This window comes from Pseudopipra pipra, chromosome Z, assembly GCF_036250125.1.
Source record: "Pseudopipra pipra isolate bDixPip1 chromosome Z, bDixPip1.hap1, whole genome shotgun sequence".
Taxonomy (NCBI): Eukaryota; Metazoa; Chordata; class Aves; order Passeriformes; family Pipridae; genus Pseudopipra; species Pseudopipra pipra.
Genome location: NC_087581.1, coordinates 39538674 through 39562669, shown reverse-complemented (window position 1 = coordinate 39562669; position 23996 = coordinate 39538674). Strand labels below are relative to the sequence as shown.

The window sequence follows — 23996 nt, the reverse complement described above, 5'->3', positions numbered from 1 at the left end:
CAGAACACAGCAGCCAGTGTTGCAGGAGACCACTGCTTTTTCATACTGATCATGCAATCTCTCCTAGCCCTGCACTAGTCTGAAGGGAACCCAGAAAAATGCAGACAGAAACTACATCACCCCGAGCAGTTCTATTCACATCAATATTACACTTGTTTGGGGACTGAAAGGAATGTAAGTGTGAAAGGAGGCAAAGTGCCAAATTTCTTTTTCTTCCCAGGTAGAAACTCTTGATTTGTTATTACAGCTGTAATTCCAATTCCATAGTGTAAGTTTCTTTATACATGTTGTGTGGAGCTCCCAGCTCAGAGGTAAAGGGCCAGAACATATCTATGGGAGAGGGACAGATAAGGAAAGCAAGGAACCATTAATCCTCAAAAGCACCAGAATACTTCATTCAGCTCTTCAGACTACACAGACAATGAACTCTTCTTTTTATTAAACCATTTTGCAGAAGGCAGCTTTTTCTGCATCTGCATACCAGCTCTGGTGTCATGGCCAGCACAGAATGATGGATACAGTTATCCCACAATCCTGTCCCAGCACCAGTATCATGGAACAATGGGGGGAAGACCTCTCCATAGCAGGCCCATTCTGCTCTGAGGAAGATCACTGATCCTCTCTCACAGCAGCTATGATGTTTATGAAAATTAGCAGTTACAATGCAATTAAATTGAAATTATACAGCAGTTATCAGTCCAATTAGATAAGAAAATGAGACAAATAAAGAAGAACAATGAATTGTCATGATTTCTAGATGAAAAAATGGATCAAAACCAAAATAATGTCAGACAATCTGACAACATTCTTTCTGGGAGAAACTCACTGAATAGACAGGAAAATGAGTAAACATGAAAGATTACTAGAAAAGAAATTTTTCCATCAGCTGATCTGGCTCACTGGCTCCGAGTGTCACTTGTGCATAATGTCATTAATGTGGGTGTTATTTATTCCTCTGAGCTGTCATCTGTACTCAGTTAAGGCAAATAAACTTAGGGAATGGTCATGTCTTTCTGTAAGATTTCAAGATACAAGGTTCTTTAAGAGAGGTCACTCTGCAGAGGAATTACTTATCTAAATTGCACAACAGCATTTCTGTATGGAAGTCTGCCTCAAATTTGCCTTGGGGTTTGCCTGTATATGTAATATTGATAATCCTGGACATTTAAAAGATGGGTGGCATATCTTTCTTTGTATTGAATCTATTCTATTGACCCCGCACATATTTATTTTGTTCATCTCTTAAAAGTCATCAGCTGGCATACAGATACTATCTTTGTCAACGGCTGTTTTACAAAAAAAAAAAAAAAAAATCATAAAACCCCCATGTGTCTAAGGCAAAATGTATCCTAACCAGAACAATCCAATTAGTGAAATCCAAAGTTTTTGCCACCTAACTGGTATATTAAAGAATTTGTGCCAATAAACTCACAAAGAAGGCAAAAAGGCAGCAGAGGAATCAGTAAAATTCCATCATATACCAAGTAAATATTCATTTATTTCATGAATTCTAGAGATAAGATAAAGCATAAAGATGGTACCTTAAACATGGTACCTTGCAATTGCTCTAGTTAAAAAGCATTTTTCATTGATTTCCACAATTATTATTTTTTTATAAATCAAGTAAAGTGCAAAAGTCAGATTCCAAATAGCAGCCATTTACTCTAGGAGTTATGGCTCCACAATTTGTCTATCCAGTCTGAAAATAAATTGAAGTTCTGTGTGATTGAGTGTGCACTTAATGCGCATAATAATTGTTGGAATGAGATGTGAAAAATAAAGCAAGAGTTTAATAAGGGCCTTGCTTGCTATATAAATCCAGAAACACTTAGAAGTGGTCATGCAATCTTCTAAAAACACCTTACCATAAAAAAAGTCTTATTTTTTTCTTGAGTGCATTCACTTCCAGTACATGACTGAAACATCCTGACTCCTTCAAAGTACCAAAGAGAAAAAGACTCAAAACTTGAACAGAAGCTTCTTTTAAAGTGCAAGAAAAATAATGCTGAGGCTAATAAAACTTATTTAATCCATGAAATCTCTAAAATTTGCTCCTATTTTTGAAAGCACAGCAAGTTCTACATTTAGCAGAGGGACTGATCCTGTCACACTCTCACAAGTGTTTTTGTTATAGTGACTGAAAGCACCTCAATTTCACAGCCAAAACACTGAAAACAAGGAAATTAAGAGAGAAAATTTTTCTGTTTGATAAACAAATGACATAGCCACAGCACCAAGCAGGGCAGATCCAGTTCTGTGCCTGTTAAAGGCAATGTTTTTATAGCTGGAGTTCACTACAAGTAACTGAACAATATTACTCAGATAAACCCCAGGGCTTAGACCAGCAGATGAGGAAAAACCAGCCCTGCAGTACCAGGAGGCAAAATGGAGAACATGACAAGGTTTAGACTGCAGACAATAATGCAGGGTATTTTTGCTGGCTCCTATCTAAAACCAAGCTCCAGGCTGATGGACCAGTCTCAGCCATCACAGCACTTGAAGAATCCCCAAGATTTTCCTGTCATGTCTGCTTGTTTTGCTTGGTTAAAAGAGACACCTGATGAAATTCATGCTTTTTCCATCTCTTTCCAATACATTAGGGCAGAAAAAGAAGCCAAGTTTTCCTTTGGAAGACAGAAACTGATTCACTACAATCCCTAAGGAAAAAGTTTAATATCTACAGGCTTATCAGCCAGTTTTACAGCAAGTTTCATCCCTTTGATTCACTTACTCTCTCCCATCAGGAGGAGTCTCGCTGAGTTGGGTGTGTTTTTCAAATATGAATTTCATGAATCATACATCTTAAAAGCAAGATGGGAAGCGAGGCAGGCTCAAACCATGGCCAGGGTCAACACGTACTGACCGAGGTAGACATCATGAACCTGGATGCAAACCTTTCAGCGCAGACCTTGCTAGTAATGTTTTTTTTCCACAGATGAAGTCAAAATCAAGGGATTAGTGGGCTTCTACCTCCTATAGGACACTTGTGAGCCTGACTATGTGGCACTCTCCTCCCAGAGCAAAGCATCATCTCCACAGCTTTGCTTAGCACAGTGCCAGGCACAGGAAAATGAACCACAAGTCCCTTGTGGAAATTAAGGAATTACATGCAAGTCTGCAACAAAAGCTTTACAGAATGATCCTCCGAAACCGCAGAGAAGTTCAGGAGGTAACCTGTGAATCTCTGGCCAGATGCTTTTAACATTTTTTTGACCAACTGCTGTGGATGGTAACTGATGAAGCACCTGTGCAGAGTCCTTGCTATTTCTCACTCCATGTGAAGGGAATGAACACATAAGGTTTGCAATATTTTTAGTCTCTTTCCCTGTTTTGTTCTCTAAGAAGCCTTTATTAGTGCATGGTTTAACGGTGAATGTAGTGGTGGTGCTGGGTTGGTGGTCAGACTTGATCTTAAAGATCTTTTCCAGCCTTAGTGATTCTATGATTCTGTGATTATTACTGTCCCATCTGGAATTTGGTGTTCACAAGCTTCATCTTGTACTTGGGTGCTCAGATTCCACAACCTTCACTACCTTCAGTGTCAACTAAAGAAAGACATTAAAATATCCAGAGGGATATTAAAGACACGAAAATCTAATCATTTCTGTAAATGGAAATGCTTAACTCTCACAGTTTTAAATAAAAACAGCCCAAACAAAGTTCCAGTGCTTTTTCATCTTAGCTCCTTGGTGGAGTTCTTATTTGACGAGAAGAAACATTATCTTCCCACTAAGAATTTGGCAGCTCTCGTTTTTTTTAATGTGTCTATGTTGAACTCCAGACTTGTTCATTAGCTGCTTCTGAGAGATGGTGGAACCCACCAAGTTTCATAAAGCAAAGATGCCCTTTTGGGGGTATTAGAGCTCCAGGGTTCCGTGCCTGCAGTAGCAGACCAGGATGCCCTGGGTCAGTTATGAAAGATGTCTCAAACTGACAAAATATCATCTTTTCTGGCGTTATATAGAGCATTCCAAGGACATTTTCCCACCTGCGGCTGTAACCTGCTGTTTCTTCTCCTCATAAATGTTTGGTCACAGCCACATGGTTGGCAGGTCAAAGCTCAAGCAGTGATGAGGCAGTGCCATCATGACTTTTACTCAGAAACGTGGAATCTGCTCAAAACTTCATTTCTAGGACACTATCAAGTGTGCAAAGAAGCAGAAATACCATGAGCACTTTGGGGACTAAAGCATTCACCCTTGCACCTTCAGGACCACATGTCCCAAGAAATTCCATTTCCTCCTCCTCTCTTTCTCTGCTGTCTGTGTTCTCTGACACACCAGAGTAATAAAGAGGTGTCCTTAAAAAAGGCACTAATTAATAGGAAACACCTTTTAGGAATGGAAAATCACAAACCTCTAAGAAGTTTGGTTCAGCCTTAAAGCAGAAGGCTAGACAAGGTGAAGAAGCCTTTTTTTTTCCTCCAAGTGAGTCGATTCCTTTTGATACATATCAGCAATGATTTAATTAAACTCTCCTGAATGCCTTGAGTCTATTCTGTGCAAACCTGTAGGCTGAACAGGAATCCTCTTGAGAACCCTTGGATCCATGAACCCTGCATGAGGTCACACAATCCTAGGCTGGATAAGTCTCCTGGATAAGCTAATGCAAAGGCTGTGACTCTACCACAGGCCCTGAACTAGAAAGAAAAAAAAAGGTTCTCTTCTCTGTGTCCCACTTTTAAAATCTAATCCAATTGCTGCAGCAGAATCAGAATGGATTCCAGAGAGGATCTTTAGCTGCCCCAAACACAGAAACAACATCTCACCTGAAGCCGTATTTTAGACTATGACATCTTTAATTATTATTATCAGTCCCACAGAAATTTCCATGACTGTGGCAAAATCGCATGAGGGTAGGTGGAAAGTATTCAAAGGACATCTGGTTTTGTTTCTTGTTTTTATTCCGTGTGCTCACTGTAGGGGGTAAATGGTGCAATGGAAGGGAAGCTGTATAATCTTCCCCACAGACACCCCGAAATAGCTTTCTTAGCGTGAGTCCCCATCTGCATACGTTATAGGTTTGTTAGGCAGATATGGGTTCTCGTGGCTTTGGCCAGGAGACAATCCTGACAGGCTAGTTTGTGCCTTGGCTCAGCACCAGACACCCCAAGGCCCTCACTTGGCATTTTGTCTCTGTCCCTGACACCACAGCACTGTCAAATGAACCACACACCCCCTTTGTCTGAGGGCAGGATGGAAACTCTTCCTTCCCCAAAACCCACCTCTGTCCAAGGGATTATTCCATGGATATTGGTGCTGACACTGCTTCGGCTGGAGGTGTTCAGAGAATCTCAAGAGTTAAACTGAAACCTCTGCAGCTCAATCACTTTACGTTAAACTCTTTAATAGCAAGTCATCTCCTGCAGTTAAAAGTATCCTAAATGTTTCTGTTAATGAAGGATGTAGATCAGTTTGCAATAAGACACCACGCTCAGCACCCTTTTAATATTTTGACTCCAGATTCCCATTTTTATCACTAGGAACACAGAAATTTTAAATCCTTCCCATAATTATTCTTCTGAGAATTTTAGCAAAGCTCAATATTTAAATTAGGATTTTACAGCCTTTAATCTCTCTGGCTTTCCTCAGAACAAGGAAATGGTAAGAGTTAGCCTAGATAACTGGTTTTAATTTAAGCTAATCATTTGTGCTTCAAGGAGAAATCCACGTCTCTGGCTAACTTCATGATTTTATATGGCTAGAAAGGAATAAAACTGAAATGGAGTTGCTCCTACAAATCCTCAGTGCAAATACCAAAATTAGTACTGTAAATTCAAGGCACATTTACTTTGAAATGTATTGCAAGAATTCCTACCACCATTTATGGCCTTCTGAGTAACACACAAATAGCAGCCAACAGACCAATAATTGTTCAATGGCTTCCATCCTCACAATGGACCAGATTTTAGATATCATTAATCAAGCACCATCTTATTCCATGAATAGTCATTCCAATGATACAGACTCTCCAAATAAGGACCTATTTAATGCAAGTAAGTCTAATAGTTTTGATATTGAACAAGAACAGGCTATGCAAATATAAGCTTTCAAATTTGCATGGAAAAAGTCATATTTAAGCCTTGTTCTACAGTATCCTCAGTGCCATGGATGTCCTTTGTTATGAGTTAAGTGTTGGGAGTGCTCATTACAAGAGAAAGGTCGTACCTTGCAGAATCAGCCTTTGATGGACAGGGCAACCAGGAATTTGACATATGCTTAAATTTTTAACTGCAAGTTTTCCACCAGCACTGCAATCTAGTTTAGTGCAACCTTCACCTTGTAGGAACTTCACTGACATTTTGTCTAAATGTCTGTCTTCTGTGGGTGAGTGGCAGTGAATTATAAACTCATTAATGTTTCGTGACTGCTATCAAGCTCTTCATTCGAAATTAACCTTTTTTCTCACAGAAACTGCTTCTGTTGTACAGAAAAAGCCACCTTGGCTCCTTAGTCCCAACTTAAAAGAGAGTCTGGCTCAGAGGCTCACATTTCTGTGAAGGCACTGAGGAATAATTTATCCTTCACTATTTCATGATGTGTCTTCCTAACAAGCACCTGTTTATCTTCATCCACACAGAGTAATTTAACCTCTCTGCATCCCACTATAACATGCCTACACCACTCCTGTATCCCATATCTGTAAACAATCGCTCCTTCTGGAAATCACAGAAGTTCTTTCCACACTCCAGATCACTTGAAAACTTCTGAGAAAATAGGAAAAAAAATGTAATCACACACATGAAAAAAGGAAAACAAACAAACCAGTGGAGAAAAAAGGGGGGAGTATTTTTGGCTAAATATTATAATAATCTAGCATTAAAATTGATCAATAAATGAATGTTCTTATTGCTACCTGAGTTCATAGACCAAATATTCCCTATATTCTGTCCTGGATTATATTTCTTAAATGCTGAATGTTTCATATCCAAGCAGATCACTTTACCACAGTACATTTGATAGGCCACAACAACAGGCATATGCTTAAGCAAACCATCACCCACAACAATAGGACAGAAATTTAAGTGTATCCAGAGAGGAAATCCAGCTCAGAAGTCTTGGTAAATGAAATTTTATAATGAGGAAGAACCAATCAATACCCATGAGAAACTGAAAATCTATGCATATGCATCTTCACCCAAAGACTGTGCAAAGACTGCACAGTCATTGTAATTACTTTGAGCCTCGCAGCCTGTTTCCAGATTGTTCCATGCAGAGACCATAAGCTTCAGTGAAAAATGCTTCAGTTTTTTGGCTTATTTTAATTTTTATTTTGGAAAGCTTAGTGGGAATATTTGACCCTGAGAAATTGCTGGCTCACAAGCATCCAGGATGGGCTTCTCTGTATTAAGTTACACTCCTCTGTTCTTAAAGAAGGAAAGGATCAAAGAACTGCCCTTCATCCAGGAATGAAACAGATTAGTCAAAAGGTCTTTTTGTAAAGTAGGAAAGACCCAAACTGAATTTAACACTCTTGGATCAGAAGTGATTCAGAATTCAATCCCATCAAGGACTGATGGAGGATCAAATGTTACGAACTGTAGATGTCCAGGAGTGCTGCTCACTAACATATATAAATGGGACATAACTAAAATTAAGGCAATGAAGAGAACTAACAAAATTCTGTCACTTAATTTTCAGATTTCTCAAGTTTATATATTTTTTGAGGCTTTGCAAGACTTGTATTACTTGTACTTTATAACTCTCCAAGCTGAACATAACTTTGGCCAGATCTTCAGCTGCTAAAAGAAAAACATTTTTTTATTTCAGTGACTAAGGCATCTACAAATCATCAGCAGGAGAAAACTTTGCATGATCTAAGCTATTCCTTCTCTAAGACAGATTACAAACACTGAGCACCTTCATTTTGCAATTGCTTGCTGCAAATATATGTACAGAAGCCATGAGTGATTTATTGTTCTGCTGCCTGCAAGAGCACCAAATGAAATGTATAACTGTCAAGGATCTTCCCAAAAGATATTTAATTAGGAACTATCAGGGTTTCTTTAGAAAGGAACAGTGAAACTGGTATGGAATATAAACTCGCAAAGGCAGAAGAAGTGTGACACTCTCAGATCATTGTGGTAAATTGAAAATTTTCTGCATTTACATTTTAATTCTATGTATTTAACTACTCATAGTAATGTCTAAGCATAAGGATATTTGATGCCTGGAGTGTATCTATGGGCCCACTGAAAAGATATAGTTAAATTCACTTCCAGAAGGGAGATTATAAGAAATTATTACATCATCACACCTGTAGTATGGAGATTTGTTCACATGGGCTAAACTGCTTTATTACAGAAAAATTTACCATATTTTTCTCTTTACCATCAAACCCTTTCTTGAATAAGGACTGATCATAGATCCCAACAATGGATCACAAGATACCACAGGGTCCACAACATGATCCGTAGCTCACAGTCACCATGTGGTAGAATCATGATCACCCTCATGAGCCCCTTAAAGAGTAGATTTTCGAAAGACTATAGTTCTACTGTGAAGTGGCAGAGAGTTTTACTAAAGGAGGTCCAGACTTCTCACTAGAAAGTTTTTTTTTCTTGTTCCTTTTTGATGCTAAAATGCCCCCCCTCAAAAAAGATATTATTCAAATTAGATGGCAACTCGATACCTGCTTAATTTTATGTCATAAACACATAAAAAACTTGTTTACATACTCTATGAACTATAATACAGCCAGCACATGTACTATGTCTACCTTTATATATATATATATATATATTTATACACAGTTTCTCAAACATTAAATGTGTTTCTATGAAAATACTTCTATAACATTCAAAAAACCACAAGATGCTTCAACAGCAATTTTTGTGAGATCTGCTGCACTAACTATAGCAGCTTTAACCCTGACTGTCTCTTTGCAGGGTCCACATTTGCCTTTAATTAAGACCTACCAGACCACAAACTGTAGGTTTGCTCCATTCAGCGATTGCCTGCAGATCCAAGGCAGCCAAAACTTATTTTAAATGGGATTTCCTATTTCTTTGCCCTTCCACATGAGGATCTGCAGCCCAGATCCCATGAGTTTTGCAGACCCATCCTACCTTCCATGTGCTCCACGTAGCAATACACATCGTAAGTCTCGTTGGGGAAGCGGCGCCCATATGTTCTGACTCCTTTCTTTCCCATCTTATCTCCAAAGCAGCCAACTCTTGGATGTCTAATTGGATACCTGGAATGCAGCACAGTTAGATTTATTAATAGGGCAAGTCAGCAGTTTAAGCCTGCCCAGTCAAAGCATATAAATTTTGGGAAAGTGTGTCAGCAGAATGTTTAAATGCCTCACCTCACAGTCTGGTCAGACACCCAGCCAGCATCACACTGCTCAAACCCATCCTCATAGGCTGCTTTCAGTTGCTCTGGGCTTGCCATCACAGCACCGTTGTCCCGACAGGTCTGGTGAGCCTGTGTGAAATTCAAGGTGTACCTGCTGGTCGCTGCACGGTAGTGAAATACAACACCTGAAAAAAACCCAAAATTTTTTGTTGGTGACATGTTTTCTGTTGTTCCTGCAGCCATCATTGTGCTGTAACTCTGCCTAGACGTTGTTAGAATGCTGAAACAGATGGGTAGAATAAAAATAGTAAAAGGCTAAAAGATATATTTGATATAAATGATGTTCCCCCTCTAGTGGTTGGTACCAATAATGATACAATGCCCCCAAAAATTGTGCTTTTGAAGCACATTGGTTAGCCTGATCTAGTTCTATAATCTGTTCCTAATGCGTCAAAGCTTACTACAAATACTAAATTTATAAATATGTGGCTTTTAGTCAATTTTTCATAACCACCTTTTCCTGCACATGATATGAATGATACAGACAAAACAAGGTGTGCTTTTATTTGGGTTTTTTCTAGTTCTGGAAAGCGACTTGACAACTTCAGCTGGATGTTTTGAGATGAGGCCTACAGTTAAGATAGTTTTGGTTAAGACGGGATCTGTCTAGAAGCCACATTCTGCTTTCTACATACACATAATTCCCACTGAATTTGACAACAGCTGAAACAAACCAAAAAGGGAACCGAAGTGGCAGGAAACAGCAATTCTACCTTGCAAAACCACTTCCCCCTATTACCACTGTCTTTTACGGCTTACTATCAAAGGAGTGTCCCCTGATTGTCTCTTAAAAATAACATCCAACCTCACTTATTGCACTCTAAATACTTCAGAAAGCATTGCAACACCATAAAACACCCACAGAATGACAACAAAACAAGCAAAGAAAAAAGAAAAAGCCTAAACCATAAAATGTTCCTTTTCTCTGATGAATTCACTGGAGTACTTCATGATGAGGCAATAATATACTGTAAGACAGTTTGCAAAAGTGGTGACATTTTAGCAATAATGATTTTTAAAGTATTTGTTATTAGAGCATTGTTGAAAGATGGAAAATGTCTGCTAATTTACAAGTAAAAAGAAATATGGGTCACTTAGTGAAACGATGCAAGAGGTTGCAACACATTTAGAAATTCTTTTCTCTTGCAGACAAATTCAGTAAAATTTTACCCCTTATCAAAGATCTACACATGGCCAATAAATGGAAAATATACATTTTTAATCTTGTTGTGATGGAATAAGGAATTAAAACAGAAAATTTTATATGAGAACTACTCACAAATAGGTTAAACCTTGGCCATCAGACATAAATTTCATCAAAGCTACTTGCAGAGAAACAGGAAATGAAAGAGGAAATGGTGGGAATCCCCATATTATTACATCATTTGATGTGGAGTCACACACCAACTGCAGCCACTAACTGGAAATTTGCAGACCACGAGCATCCCTCTAAAATGCCTTTTCTGAGCCACTGACAAAACCTACCACAAAGAGTTTCTTCTGAGCAGTGATGTAATTTCACCTTTGAATGGACCCACAAGTTGTTTGGCAGCAGGGACAAGCAAAGAATACACCCTGAAAAATTATGGCTGTGTTTGCATCACTAAATTAAGTATCCCAGGTGAGAGATTTGGTCATTAAGGGTGTTAAATTGCTAAATTAGTTCGCTGCATTATTTGGCCCAGGCCCCATGACACTGTTCCAAGGAGTTTCTTAGCCAATTTCAGCAACTAGCAGAGAACAGGGACAGCTTCCAAAGGGCATCTTCATCTGCTGCTGGGAGCCAAAGGAGCGTGTCAGGGTGGATGGGGGCCACATTGCTCCAGATAGCCTTGTTGCAGAACAAGTCAGGGAAGAGAAAATAATCACATTTGGCATCTAAAATCTTAAAATAACAAAAAATATTCTTTGGAGGTTATTTTTTTTAAAGATACTGTCTGCACTAAAATATTTATTTTAATATATTCAGAATTTAGTAACATGGGCTGACACTTTGAGGAAAATACCTGTTGGTATAAGTGAGCATTGCTGTATCAGTAGTACAATAATAAGTAAAAACAAAAGTTCAGGTGACCTGTTTGGTGTTCTGAGTCTAAAAGTAAAAAATGGGCAACTATTGCAGAGCTCACAATGGAAGCAGATAAAACATTTACCCTGAATCACAACTACAACCCATAATAATATTCACAAGCTGAGCATCTGCCTTTACTCCATATTATTGTTGAATATGCACAGACTTTTTAAAACTTTCCTTTTTTTGGGAAACACTGGTGTTTCTGTAATAGATGTTTGGTACCAACCCTGTAACTCAGAGTCAAACCAGAAACATCCAAGTATGTGAAGCAATTTTTCTATTCGGTTTTAATGTTAATTAAAATGTATCTTGTATTAATTTAGATTAATTGCCTGTTTTTTTTTCTTTTCCCAAGGTTGCTTAACTGATACTACACGACTTCAGCTGGGCACAAGAGCCCTGATTCTCAGTACAACCACAAAAACTTTCACTACCTTAGCAGGGGATGGCAACATATTTCTCTGAAGTTACACTTTTAAAAAAGAAAGCTTCCTGCTGCTTAAATATATGAGTACATTCTCCATAACCAGCCATCTCACCTCTCAATTCTTCTATATTGGAAGTAACCACTGCCATTCCTAGCTGATATGTACTTGGGATATCCCTGTGACACCTGAATAAGTCAGGACTAAAGAGTTAATATCCCCACCAATTTATAGTGGATTTTGCAGTGAGCTAAGAGCCTTCGGTCAATTGTAAATCCTGGAAAGGAACTCGGAGAATGCTTTGTTCTCCTCAGCCTGATCCTAAAGGTAAACTTCACCTATTCTTAAGAGCTGGAGGCTCTTCCATTTCCATGGAGGAGGAGCTGATGGACATGAAAGAGCCTCCAAGATGAATGGGAAGGAGGAGGTCACTATGCATAAGCCTGTGCAACAGCTGCAATAATTAGAAGACCCCCTGGGGCTAAGAAGATTAAAGTGCAGGGCTTTCATTGTTTCAGTTAGACAGAGAGAGGGGCAAAACCCATTGTCCCAGCCTTTGCACTTTAAAACATTTGTAAAGGTTTTTTTTTTTTTTAATTCCCCTTTTGTCTATTTCCTCCCTGAAATAAAAAAGGCAAGGAAGGAGTTGTCCTAGGAACAAATAAAGCAACTGGAAAGCAGACTAGAACAGTATAATGTTGTCACTGAACATCTGGCAAACAAAGTCAGCGTAATTACAGGAAGGAGTAGCAGCAAGGAAGAGCACTCACAGGGACATAATTTGTAGCATCCAAAATTCACTTCTGTCAGAGCAAGAGTGAATGGCTTTTAATCATTTATCTCGTGTCTTAGATCAGAAAATGAAAATGTAAAGTATTTAACTTTTAACAAACCAGAGTTTCCATGGGTTAAAGCCCAGTTTTGTGTTTCCGCACCTCTAGGTTGCAACTTTCCTGTAGTACTTGACAGGGTATGGTGCACCAAAACCTTGTGAAACAGCAGGGGAAGTTAGTTTATTAGCTCCTGGTATGTCTAATAAATTACAGTTCACTCTCAGCAGTGAGCTCAGGCTGCTGCCACATGCGGTGTTGGATGTGGCCACATAAAGCCTGAATTTCAGAAGTTGTCTCATACAGCAAAGAGAGAAAAGCAGAAAAGTTATGATGGCAGAGGTTGTTATTCTGTTAATTTTTGCCTTTAAGTGTTGGACACCGTGGTGCAGACTCCCAAAATAAGCCCCAGCCCACTGACAAAACTGCCACGCAGTTTGATGACTTTCCTTGCCTTTAATGCAGAACAAAACTTACATCACAAATACACCCCAAAATAGAGGTTACAGGACTGAGCACTGTATGAAAGGAAGGAACAGGGCAGGGTTTTCAGCTTCCCGCATGAATAATTCATGTATGTCCCTCATTTGAGGTTTTCCACTCATCTTCTGACCCCTGTCTTAGCGTTTGGCAGCCTGAGGAGCAGGCTTGCCCTGCATCAGCAGGAGCTGCCTTGCCAAGCCTTGGGGAACTCACTGTGAGGAGAGAAAGTGCTTTCCAAGCCCTCTGCCCTGTACCTCCTGCCCTGTAAGGATAGAGATTCCTGGCACTAACTGTGTCTTTATTACCTAGAAATAAATTTCTCTCTCCCATCCTTCAGTGGTGGCTACCAGTTGTGCCCTTCCCTTCCCAGGGAGATATCTTAAAAATGCAGAAGCCCACAATAATTTAGTCAGAAAGGAAGCATAGAAGTTCAACATCAAGGGGAGGTGAGGTTTCAAGACAGGTAAGCCTAACAGATTAAATAAAAACATCTCTTCAAACACTTAAGAGTTAAAGCAGGGGAGTTCTTGTGGAGGGAACAGATTAATTAGGTTGTCAACATATCTCTCAGGGCTAACAGCACCTTTGAGTGGAAGCATTCCCACATGGAAACAACTTTCATTAATTATTATTATAATGTTTGTAAGAAAGATGAGTTTGCATAAACATGAAAATGTGAATTGCCATCTACCCTGCTTCCCTAATTGCTGCTTCTTTCCATTAACAGGATCAGTATTTTAAGCCTAGGATTTTCTTTACTGGCTTTAAAAAGAAAACAGAAAAAAAATTGGGGGAAAAAGTCCCTCAGATTTGCAGCAGAATCAAACAGAAACAACCAAAATGAGGCCCATGAAAACAGTGGACTCCCAAAAAATCAGTAAGAAAAGAAAAAAGTGCTCTCGCTTTTGGGAAAAAAGTATTTACTGACAAGTTGTGACAAAAGAGTGAGAAAACTGGAAGAATCCCATTTGCCAGTTTGATCTCTTTAAATCAAATTATCTCCAAGGAAGATAACAAAAATTCAGCTCAATGAGTTCTTCATTCAGATTTAGTTTTTTTTAATTACACTGGGTCATACATGCTATTTTTTGTTGTCCAATATCATAGCATCACATAAAACAAGAATTTAATTAAATATTCAATTATGTTCCAGGATAAAGAGTAGCATCCCATTTCACTTCTAGGTCAGCTTTTTACAAGGTAGGTCAAAAATATTTTATACAAGTGGACTTCATTACAACTAGAGAGAAGGAATAAATGTGGACATGGAAAGGTACAGCAATACTTTTTAGAGAATCCGTTCTGGGATTCAACTCACCAAAGCTGGCTTTGCTAAAGGTTAGAAGCCAAGTCTAAAATTGTCACCTGTAAATCTCTCAAATCAGTCACCAGGGATATGGAATGGCAGAGAGCTCATCTCACCCAAGAACATTCAAAAACCGTGAGGCCAAGGTCTCCCAATGGGAGACAGTTTGATCTGTGGGTTTAGTAACATTAAGAAACGTTGGAAGAAAATCTCAAAGCATTGTAGAGAAATGAAATTACAAAACCTGACAAAGGAAGATTTGCTCCTGAGACAAGGGGAAGATTTCAGAGGAACATGCACAAAAGGCAGAGAAGAAAATACATGGAAGAAAAAATGAGTGTGAATTACTTATTCTGGAGTATTGGAGTTTGATGACCCTAGTGGGTCCCTTCCAACTCAAAATGTTCTGTGATTCTACATTTCTCTTCTTGTAAGAAGCTGAAGCATCTTAACATCGTGATGCTGTTGGATCCATTCTGAATACCAAATATCCTTGTCTGAGAGGCTGATGTAATTACAGCAACAACCAGGGTGTGAGGAAAGCACTTCCCACAATTAGAAATAGGAAAGGGTGTATCCAGTGGGACAAAACTGCCCCTCCATGGGCACCATCCCCTGGATCATGGACAGCTCTGCAGATGCAATTAACAGGCAGGGCAGATATCTGGCTGCCCTGGGACTTCCTGCGTGGGCTAAAATTGTTTCCCCTCCTCACTCTCTTACACTCTCACCAACTGCAAAATGAAAAATAGCAACACTGATTTCAGATGTGGAATATGGGAAGCACCTAATCCATGTGAATGGGTGTTCCCACTTGATTTTGGGATTATTAAAGGCAGGCAGCACAGCACATAGTGTGGGGACTCGCAGTGCTGAACAAATGAGTTCAAGGGGCCCAAAATGTCCTTCTACTCCTACTTTGCTACGACTTTCCTGTCACCCTTTGGAAGCTTTTACCTGCCAAAAAAAAAAAAAATGTAGCAGAAATATGCAATGCAGAAAAAAAGGCAAAGAGGGTGATGAGAAATGTATCTTCCTTGTGAATAATAACTAAGGTAACCAGCTGTGGTTAAGGGGTGGCTTAACCTGTAGTCCAGCTCTAGATATTAAAAATCCACAGACATTCCAAAAACAAATGGAATAAACCATATCTGCTCAGGACTGAATACTATAAAGCCTCTGTGTGAGTAATTCCATGGGTGACAAGTCTCTGACAGTAATAGAGTAAATATTTAGGTTTGCCCTTTGATATAATCTATTGTTGCTTTCATTGGAACAGGACACTTGGACAGCGAGATCTTTAGTTTGAAATGGTACAGACACAAGTTTGTTGTTAATCACATATGATTATGACTTTTCAGAATTTCAGAAGTTCATTTGGCATCTAAAAGAGCAAATTAACTGGATACTGGCATGCAAATTATCAAATTCATCAGTTGTGATAGCTAAGCAGAAAGAAAAATTAGATGCACAAATACACAGAACTTTTGTAGATGGTCTTGGGCTTGAGGCTCAGGCAAAAAAATAATTAGGCATTAAAAACTTTACGTTCAATGCCTAATACCAACTATTCATCTTGTACAGCTTGACTGAAGAAATTCTATATGCTACATAGAAAGCTACTCTTCCTCAGAAATCCCATTTTTAGTTCACAATACATTCCATCACTGGTAAAATTCATTTGCTTGATGGACAGTGTGTTCAGCAGCAGTTTTATATACCCAGCATACCTAAAGGATAGAAATAGCAATTACAATAATTTTATTCAAATTAGCTCTCGCAGATACCTATTATGTTACTAGCAAAGGTTAATTTGAAAAACAAGCAGGCCAGCTGTCTAAGCTTATCCCTCTGGCTTCATTGATGCTCGATTGTGCTTTTTGTTTGAAGGTTTAAAATTAGGGAATGTCCATAAAACAAATTGAGATCCTGAGCCTAATAAATCTATTATCATGGCAAAAGAAGAATTACATCTACTTCAGAACAATGCTGATACTTTTGGCTTACTTCATGTGAGCATAAAATGTGCAAAATAACAAAAGTGATGATAAATTTGCCAGGACTTCATGAGTCACCCTGCAAGCAACAGCCCCAGCTCCACCCAGGAGAGCTGACCAAAGCACAGTGCTGAAACTGCCCTCAGCTCTGGAATTACCTCAGTTGACATGGAAATACCCCACGAAGGACAGGCAGTACAGAGTTCACAAAGAGAGTGTACAGGAGATCACGTGTCTTCAACTGATATCACTTTGGGGTGCAGATTCAAAAAGGCAACACAATGGAGATAATTTACTTTTTGGACTAATGGTTTTTGTTTTCACACTTACAAGCTGAAATCATAAGAAACCATAAAGCCTCACTGAAAAGGGGGCAGAAGATTTGAGCATCAACATTCACAAGAAATTCTTATAAGTCTGATAAATGACATTTGTTTACACAACATTGTAGAAAATTGAGAATGGATGTTATTTTTCATTTGGGTTAAGACCTAGCTTCTTCCTCTCCTGAAATTTTAACATTAAAGCAATCATGGAAAAGAACAGTCACAGAAAGAAAATAGAGCATGTGAAATTTTCTTTGAATTGAAAACATAAAAGTAATCAGTTCATCACTTTGCAGTGTTTTTCCAGGAGCACTAACTACAAAAGCTGAATAACATCAGATATTTTATTGTAGTAAACATCTACTGCTCCTGGATATAGATACATAGTCAAGGGAGCACTTGAAGAGGAGTAAGGAATGCCAGATACATTTGCTACTAAAAAGTAATGTTCAAACCAGGATCCCTTTTGCTTTTTTCATTAGGACCAACAATTTATGAGGTTATGCAGGCATTAGTGGCAACATTGATTTATTTCATTTCCAAATTAAGACTACACCTTCAAATCCTTTTATTGAACCTATGGCAACAGACTGTTCACGTTAGGTAAGGCATATTGGAAGAACAATGCAGTGTTAAGCTCACCAAAAAAATCTAAGCCAAAGCCATAATTTCCAGCAGCAGATATTAATGCTTGTTTTAGGATCTAGTCATTTGAGTAAATATTGGACTTCCAAAAAACACAGAACTGCAAAGGAGTGCAAGGCAGGGTCCAAACCAAGGCTTCTGCGAGCAGATCTGTCCACATAGCACATTGTTCTAAGTACACACAGTAAACCTGGGTCCAGAATTTGCCTATGCATGGCACAGAGCCTGGGCTAATACATCCTGAGCGCAGTCTGTTAGCTCAGACTTGGTGACAAACTGACAAGGCTGTACAGCACTAGGCTCTGGGGCAGCCTCTGTGCTGTACTTGCTTTGCTGGTTAAGTGGCTCCTGAGAGAAAAACACTTATAGATCAGATATTCCTTTTACCACTATTTTTTACATAATCCCCTGCAGCTCCAGACTGGGGCAGAGGGGCTGAAAAGCTGGAAAAGGCCCTGAGAGTGCTGTCCCTGTGCTGGGCACTGCTGGGGCCACACCTCGAGTGCTGGGGCCCCTCAGATAAGAGAGACATTGAGGGGCTGGCGCACTGAGGGAACAGAGCTGGGAAAGGGTCTCGAGTACCAGGAGTGGCTGAGGGAGCTGGGGAGGCTCAGCCTGGAGAAAAAGGGGGCTCAGGGAGGAAGTTCTCAGTCTCTGCCACAACCTGATGGCAGGATGGAGCCAGGTGAGGATTGCTCTTTTCTCCAAGGGAACACGGGACTGGATGAGAAGAAGAGGCTTCAGGTTGTGTCAGGAAAGGTTTAGGTTAGATATGAGGAAATACACCTTCCCTGAAAGGGTTGTCAGGCATTGGCACAGGCTTCTCAGGAAAGTGGGGGAGCCACTATCTCTGGAAGTGTTCAAAAAAATGCATGGATTTGGCATTTGGAGACATGGTTTAGTGAGTGAACATGGCAGTGCTGGGTTAATGGTTGGACTTGATAATCTTAGAGGTCTTCTCCAACCTCAATAATTCTATGATTTTGAAAGTCCTGTCTCTTCTGTCTCTCTACAAGCAGACTTCTCCCCCTCAAAATTGTGGAGGCTATTTCCTACAGTGATGGCAAGCAAACTGTTATCACTGGACACTCCACATCCAGCAAACCCCTCCACTAATTGTTTTCCTGCAGCTTCTGTCAGATGAGTTTCCCTCTGCCTACACAACCTTTACCACTGCGTGAAAAGCAACTTTCTTTGTGCTTGACATTCCTGCCGCAGAAAGAGTGGTTCTGATGGCAACATGGTTTAGTACATCAAGATGGGCCAACCACAGCTTCAGCTGCAAGACTGTCGCTTCTTCTCATTCTACGCAAACAAGGGCAAATTGCTGAAGATGCTCCTTTAAATACTCCCTAGTTCTGTGTTAATTACTAAGTTTTACTAATTTAACCAGAATTAGTGTTGGTTACAAATGAAACAGACAAGTCCTTACCCTCAACAGCCAGTGAGACAATCCCTTGTGTATCCTCCACCCCGTACATGACGTCGCAGCGATAGACCCCAGCATCACTTGCACGCAGCTTCGAGAAGGTCAGCGAGGCGTCACCCGTCTCTTCTGAGTGAGCTGGGACAGACACTCTGTCCTTGTAGCTCTGACCTATCTTGATGTTGCCGTTCTGGGCCACCAGGACAGTGGTTTCTTTCGCGTCTTTCCTGCTTTTATCCAGTTCCACCTTTGACCACTTGATCCGGAGGTACTCAGCTGCATAGCTGGAGGCTATGGTGGGGGTGGTTGAGAAGAAGCATGGCAGCACTGAAGTCCCAGAGAGAGAACCCTTCACCACGGTTTTTTTTTCTGCTTTAACTAGGAAAAGAGGAGAGAGGGAGGAGAGAAAGGAGAAATCACATTAATGAAATGGGAAACAAATATATTTTGTTGTTATTTAATGATTTGCTTGCATAAGACCTGAAACACCTGAACCTTAGCTAATTTGACTGGTTAGGATAAGATAAAAAAGAGTTTTTACCAGTCTTAGACTGCTGCTGGAGCCCTTTTCTCTTTGGGCAAATTTAATTCTGGTTTATTTTCTCTATTTATTACAGTTACCAAGTTATTGACTTTTGGAAACTGGTCTGAAATTTCAGGTGACAGTTGAACTGCAAGGGCTGTTTCTTCAATTGCCAGGAAGAAGATCACACTGAGTGAAAGATGAGTTATCTCTCACCTGTTGCTGACCAAAACAATATGTATATGGGAGCTTACTGGTGTTTACACCTTGCCTTTCCTCTCAGCAGCTTGTTCATGTGCTCCTGTCCTCAGAGGAAAGCACAGCCCATGACTTTGCCCACATGATATCCCCGACTCCTCTATTCTTCTAGGGGTTAACTCTTTTTATTGCAGATGTGCTGAAACAAAAGACTTTTCAATGAGATTCCCCCAAATAGTCACTCTTTCAAAGTTGTTTCCTTGTAGCCTCAGGGCCTTTAACACATTGCAGAAATTAATTATCTCAGGATGTTAAGCAAAGAAGGAAGTAAAGCACGGAGAAGGTCCCTGCTTGGCTTAGACTTGATGTGATAGGACCTTTATCATTTTTATGACATCTCCAGCTGCAAACATTTTGCAAACACTTCCATCTGACAGTATCCCGAGGGAGAAATTGACTACTGTTCATCCAACCCGCACACAGCAATTTGAAAGAGGATTTCTGATGGATTTACTTTTTTATGCACTGTTATTTCATCATACATGGCTTAATGAACATTAAAAGCTGATGCACAACAGAATCTATTTCACCTCTTTCACTGTCCTGCACTCTAACATTTTTTGAAAGGTGGAACTTGGTCATCATTGTGGTGAACTAGGAGTCATAAAGTTTAGAAGTATAATAAATTAATATACTAGACACCAACAAAGTGATACATAAAGTAGGAGACACCACTACATGAAAATTATCTAGCTATTTATCTATAATAAAAATATAATCTCTCCATCTCTCTGTAAAGAGTAGAGGATTGGGGGAGGGAGGAAAATTAAAGAAGAGGAAAAGAGAAAGAGAAAAAGAGATTTTTTACCTTTCTTTAAAAAGAATGCAAAAAAAAGGAAGAAAAATATAAAATTGCTTAAGTTGATTATTTTAACAAAGACAGACTACTTTATACAGGATAAAGTATTACATAACAGTATTATCTAAAAAGGTTCAATAAAAGAATCACAGCTTGATGCCCAAGCATTTCAATAATAAAGCACTAACCAGAAAAAGAGAAAAATTATCTGATACAGGGGATCCCCAGAATGGAAGTACTCAGGTCTTTTCCATCCAGCCTCCCTAATTAGAATTCTTTGGGAACACAATTCAGATAGAGTCAAGATGATGGCATCAAAACTGATTAGATCAGAGACTTTTTAAATCACCTTTAATTTCTGAAATTTCCCTGAGTTACAGTAGGTTAGAGATAAAGAAGCAGAATGAACTCTCAGTTCTATCAGTTGTGATGGAATTACTGCCAAATTTCACAGGTGGAAGATTAAAATCAGTCTCAAAATATTTAGTATTTATTATAATCTCTTATTATCTATAGACATTACAGGAAATTTCTTCTTAAATGAAGAATGACCTAGTTATAATTATTCTGACTGACAGAATTTCAACAAACATTTGAGAACATTGTTTCTGATTATGAGTGAACCGCAATATCAGCGCTGAACCCTGAGGAAATTTTCTCTCTTTAAAACCTTCATATCAGCTAACTGTAACCCTGGGCAAATAACACATATCCTAATGACATGCAAACTAGATCCAGTCTAAATTGTTTTACATCCCAGAACAGGAGACTGTAGCTACAGACACCGTTCTCTAACTCCAGAAAGCACCACAGAAAAAAACCCTATTTGTTTTGATGAGAGGAGGGAAGAAAGAGAAGAAGGAAGAGAAGAAGGAAGAGAAGAAGGAGAAGGAAAAGGAGGAGAAGGAGAAAGGAGGAGAAGGACAAAGAAGAAGGAGAAGCAGAAGCTTTTCCCTACTAAAAAAAAAACCAAACCTATTTGTCTAATATGATATTTGAAATATAAGATTAATTGATGTCCTGCACAGTTGTGAAAAGTCTGATTTCTAGCAGCAGTCCAAATTAGTTAATCTAGCAGAATTTACTGACCAGTGCAGAAAGCATCAATGTCTTATAATAATCCATATAGTCCTTTTTTTCCTTTTAGCATTTTCCCTATGGTATACTCCATGTCATCCACTATCAATGGTATGTGATAGACTATTTCTTAGAAGGGATACAGAGGGCAAAAGTATGACCAAAACATTAAGTAACTCTTTGTAAATTGGAAAACAAGCTCAGAAAATCAAGTATTTGCCAATATTAATACCAAGTTTCCACCTTATGTAGGACCTAGAATACTTATGACATCTGTACTCTTAAGAAGAGAATGGTTTTGAAAATATTTTGCTTGCTGGCAATGAATATAAGCATTTTCCTCAGTTGCTGACTAACTGGTATCACTCAGGCATAATTAATTTATTAGAGAAAATGCACAGACAATAAAGGAATAAAACACACAGCTACACCCAAATTACCTGGCCACAACACTTATTTTGGCAGAACTCCCAGCAAAGTCAATGAGGGAGTTGTACAAGACGGTGGGACTAGAGTTGGTGCAGTTGTATTTCAGGCAGATCCTGGAGGTAATGTGCCTCACACATTGGGGATTTTTGTTGTCATGCTTCCATGGTTCCTCCCAGTCCACTATTCCAGCTGCAAAGTCAACTTATCCTACCAGTGACACATAGCTTGATAATTTCCTTTGGAGGTGGAATCAAGGACTTCTTGCTTAAGGACAAAGCCTCTTTCTCTAGAATTTGTACATTTCTTCTGTGGTAAATGTTACAAAATTCTTAAAGTGTGAATCCAAGGAGATAAAAAAAATTACAGAATTCTGCCCTTCTGTTTCACATTAGCCATAATGACCAGACTGGTAGGTCTGCAATGGACAAGGAGTCTGAAGAAAAGAATGCCCTACATGAAGTGACACTGCTTAGAGGAGTGATTTTGCTACATAATTAAGCTTAATTGAAGTGATGTTGCTACTGACTATGCAGACAAATCTCACATGCTTAAAAAATAAAAGATTCTGTTTATTTTTAGCTAAATTTATGAGGAAAAAAAAATTGCATCTCATTTTTCAGTTCGTCAACAACCTGCCTAGACATATGGTATATTGCCCTGCCTAGCAGCGGAGATAGAAAGGATCAATAAAATTATGTGTTTTCTTAATCCAACCACTAGCACTGAGCCTAACAGAAGTCTTTTCATTAACCACAAATCTCTTAATGAAGATAATGATGAATTAAATTGAGTGCACCGCTTACACAAACTCGTATGAAACTGACAGCAGAAGCAAAGGACTGAGGCCCAACAAAAAACCTCAGGGAGTCTTTTACTAGTTGGTTTGTGGTCTAAACAAGAAGAATAAGAGAAGGAGGCATAGAGTGATGGAGAACTACTTTTATAGTCTGCAGGAAAGTCACAGGAAGCCAGGCAAATATAAATCTCAGCTGCAGAATTCAACATAACTTATGCAGACATTATAGACACGAACACATGTAGTTTATAGCACCCATGACACAAACATGATCACACAAACTGATGTTTACACTGGCATGTTGTTTATATATTTTTGAAAGAATGTACCACATGCTACAATCTAGGGGATTTCTGCTGCCTTCTGGATTACAGAGCTTTCACAAAAGGGTGCTCACCCATGGCATGGCAAATAGACACTTAAAACAGGTAAGGAAAACTCCAGTATAATCACAGGCTCCAGCTCGTAAACTACAATACCCTAACACCAGTTCAAAGTGAGTAAATGCCATATCAGCAGCAGGCACAAACCTTGATGGTGAACTTCTGTCATTAATCCTTCACCTGTACCCAAGCAAAAAAAGGTCTCACAGAGGGACAGTCACGGAACCCAGAACCTTAAACTCCATTTCCTGCTGCCTCTTGACACACATCTGAGAATTCAAAGTCTTAAAGAACCCATGCAAGGCCATTCTCAACCTCAAAGGAAAAACACTTTTGTTACTACATAAAATCTAAGGAGAATGCTGTGCAAACACTGCAGGTATTTATGAATGTGACCATTCAAAAAGATGAGGGTGAAAAGCAAAGGCAGGAATAGTGCTGAACTGTGGGAATTTGTGTCTCACAAAAGATTTTAAGGCTTCAATTTTGTGTTCAAATTAAGGATTTGAAAAGAAGAGGTTGAAACTCAAGATGTCTAACACTTCAAAATGCTGAGATGTATTTTTAGAGTATTTTCAAACAAAAGAAACAGCTGCACATATAAAGATTCTGTAAGTCTTCTAACATTCATCCTTAAAAATATTATTACACAAACTGACTGACATTTCTGCAAAAGAGAAGAATGAGAGTTGATCTCCGAGACTCTTTGGGATCATTAATTGAACCAATTTATGAAAAAGGAAATTTTTTACTCTTTGTCTTCCTCACCATGGCCATACTTTGAATTTGTTTAAGTCTCTCTATGGTAAAAGAATGCTCTTCAAAAATAAACCCCACAAAGTTCACAGTGTGTTCTAGGA

General features: G+C 39.1%; 1 protein-coding gene and 1 long non-coding RNA gene across 2 annotated transcripts in view; one reads left to right on the top strand and one right to left on the bottom strand.

Moving 5' to 3' along the window:
* VCAN (versican) overlaps positions 1-23996 on the bottom strand; it is a 97623-nt gene that overhangs the window by 64167 nt on the left and 9460 nt on the right. The window contains exons 3-5 of the mRNA XM_064642488.1: positions 18878-19249; positions 9310-9484; positions 9068-9195 (exon numbers count right to left, since the gene is read on the bottom strand). Coding sequence (XP_064498558.1) covers positions 9068-9195; positions 9310-9484; positions 18878-19249 — 675 coding nt within the window. The remainder of the gene's footprint in view (positions 1-9067; positions 9196-9309; positions 9485-18877; positions 19250-23996) is intronic.
* LOC135407451 (uncharacterized) lies at positions 576-11959 on the top strand. The gene is made up of 2 exons (XR_010426879.1): positions 576-3299; positions 11789-11959. It is a non-coding gene; the product is annotated as an uncharacterized LOC135407451 (long non-coding RNA).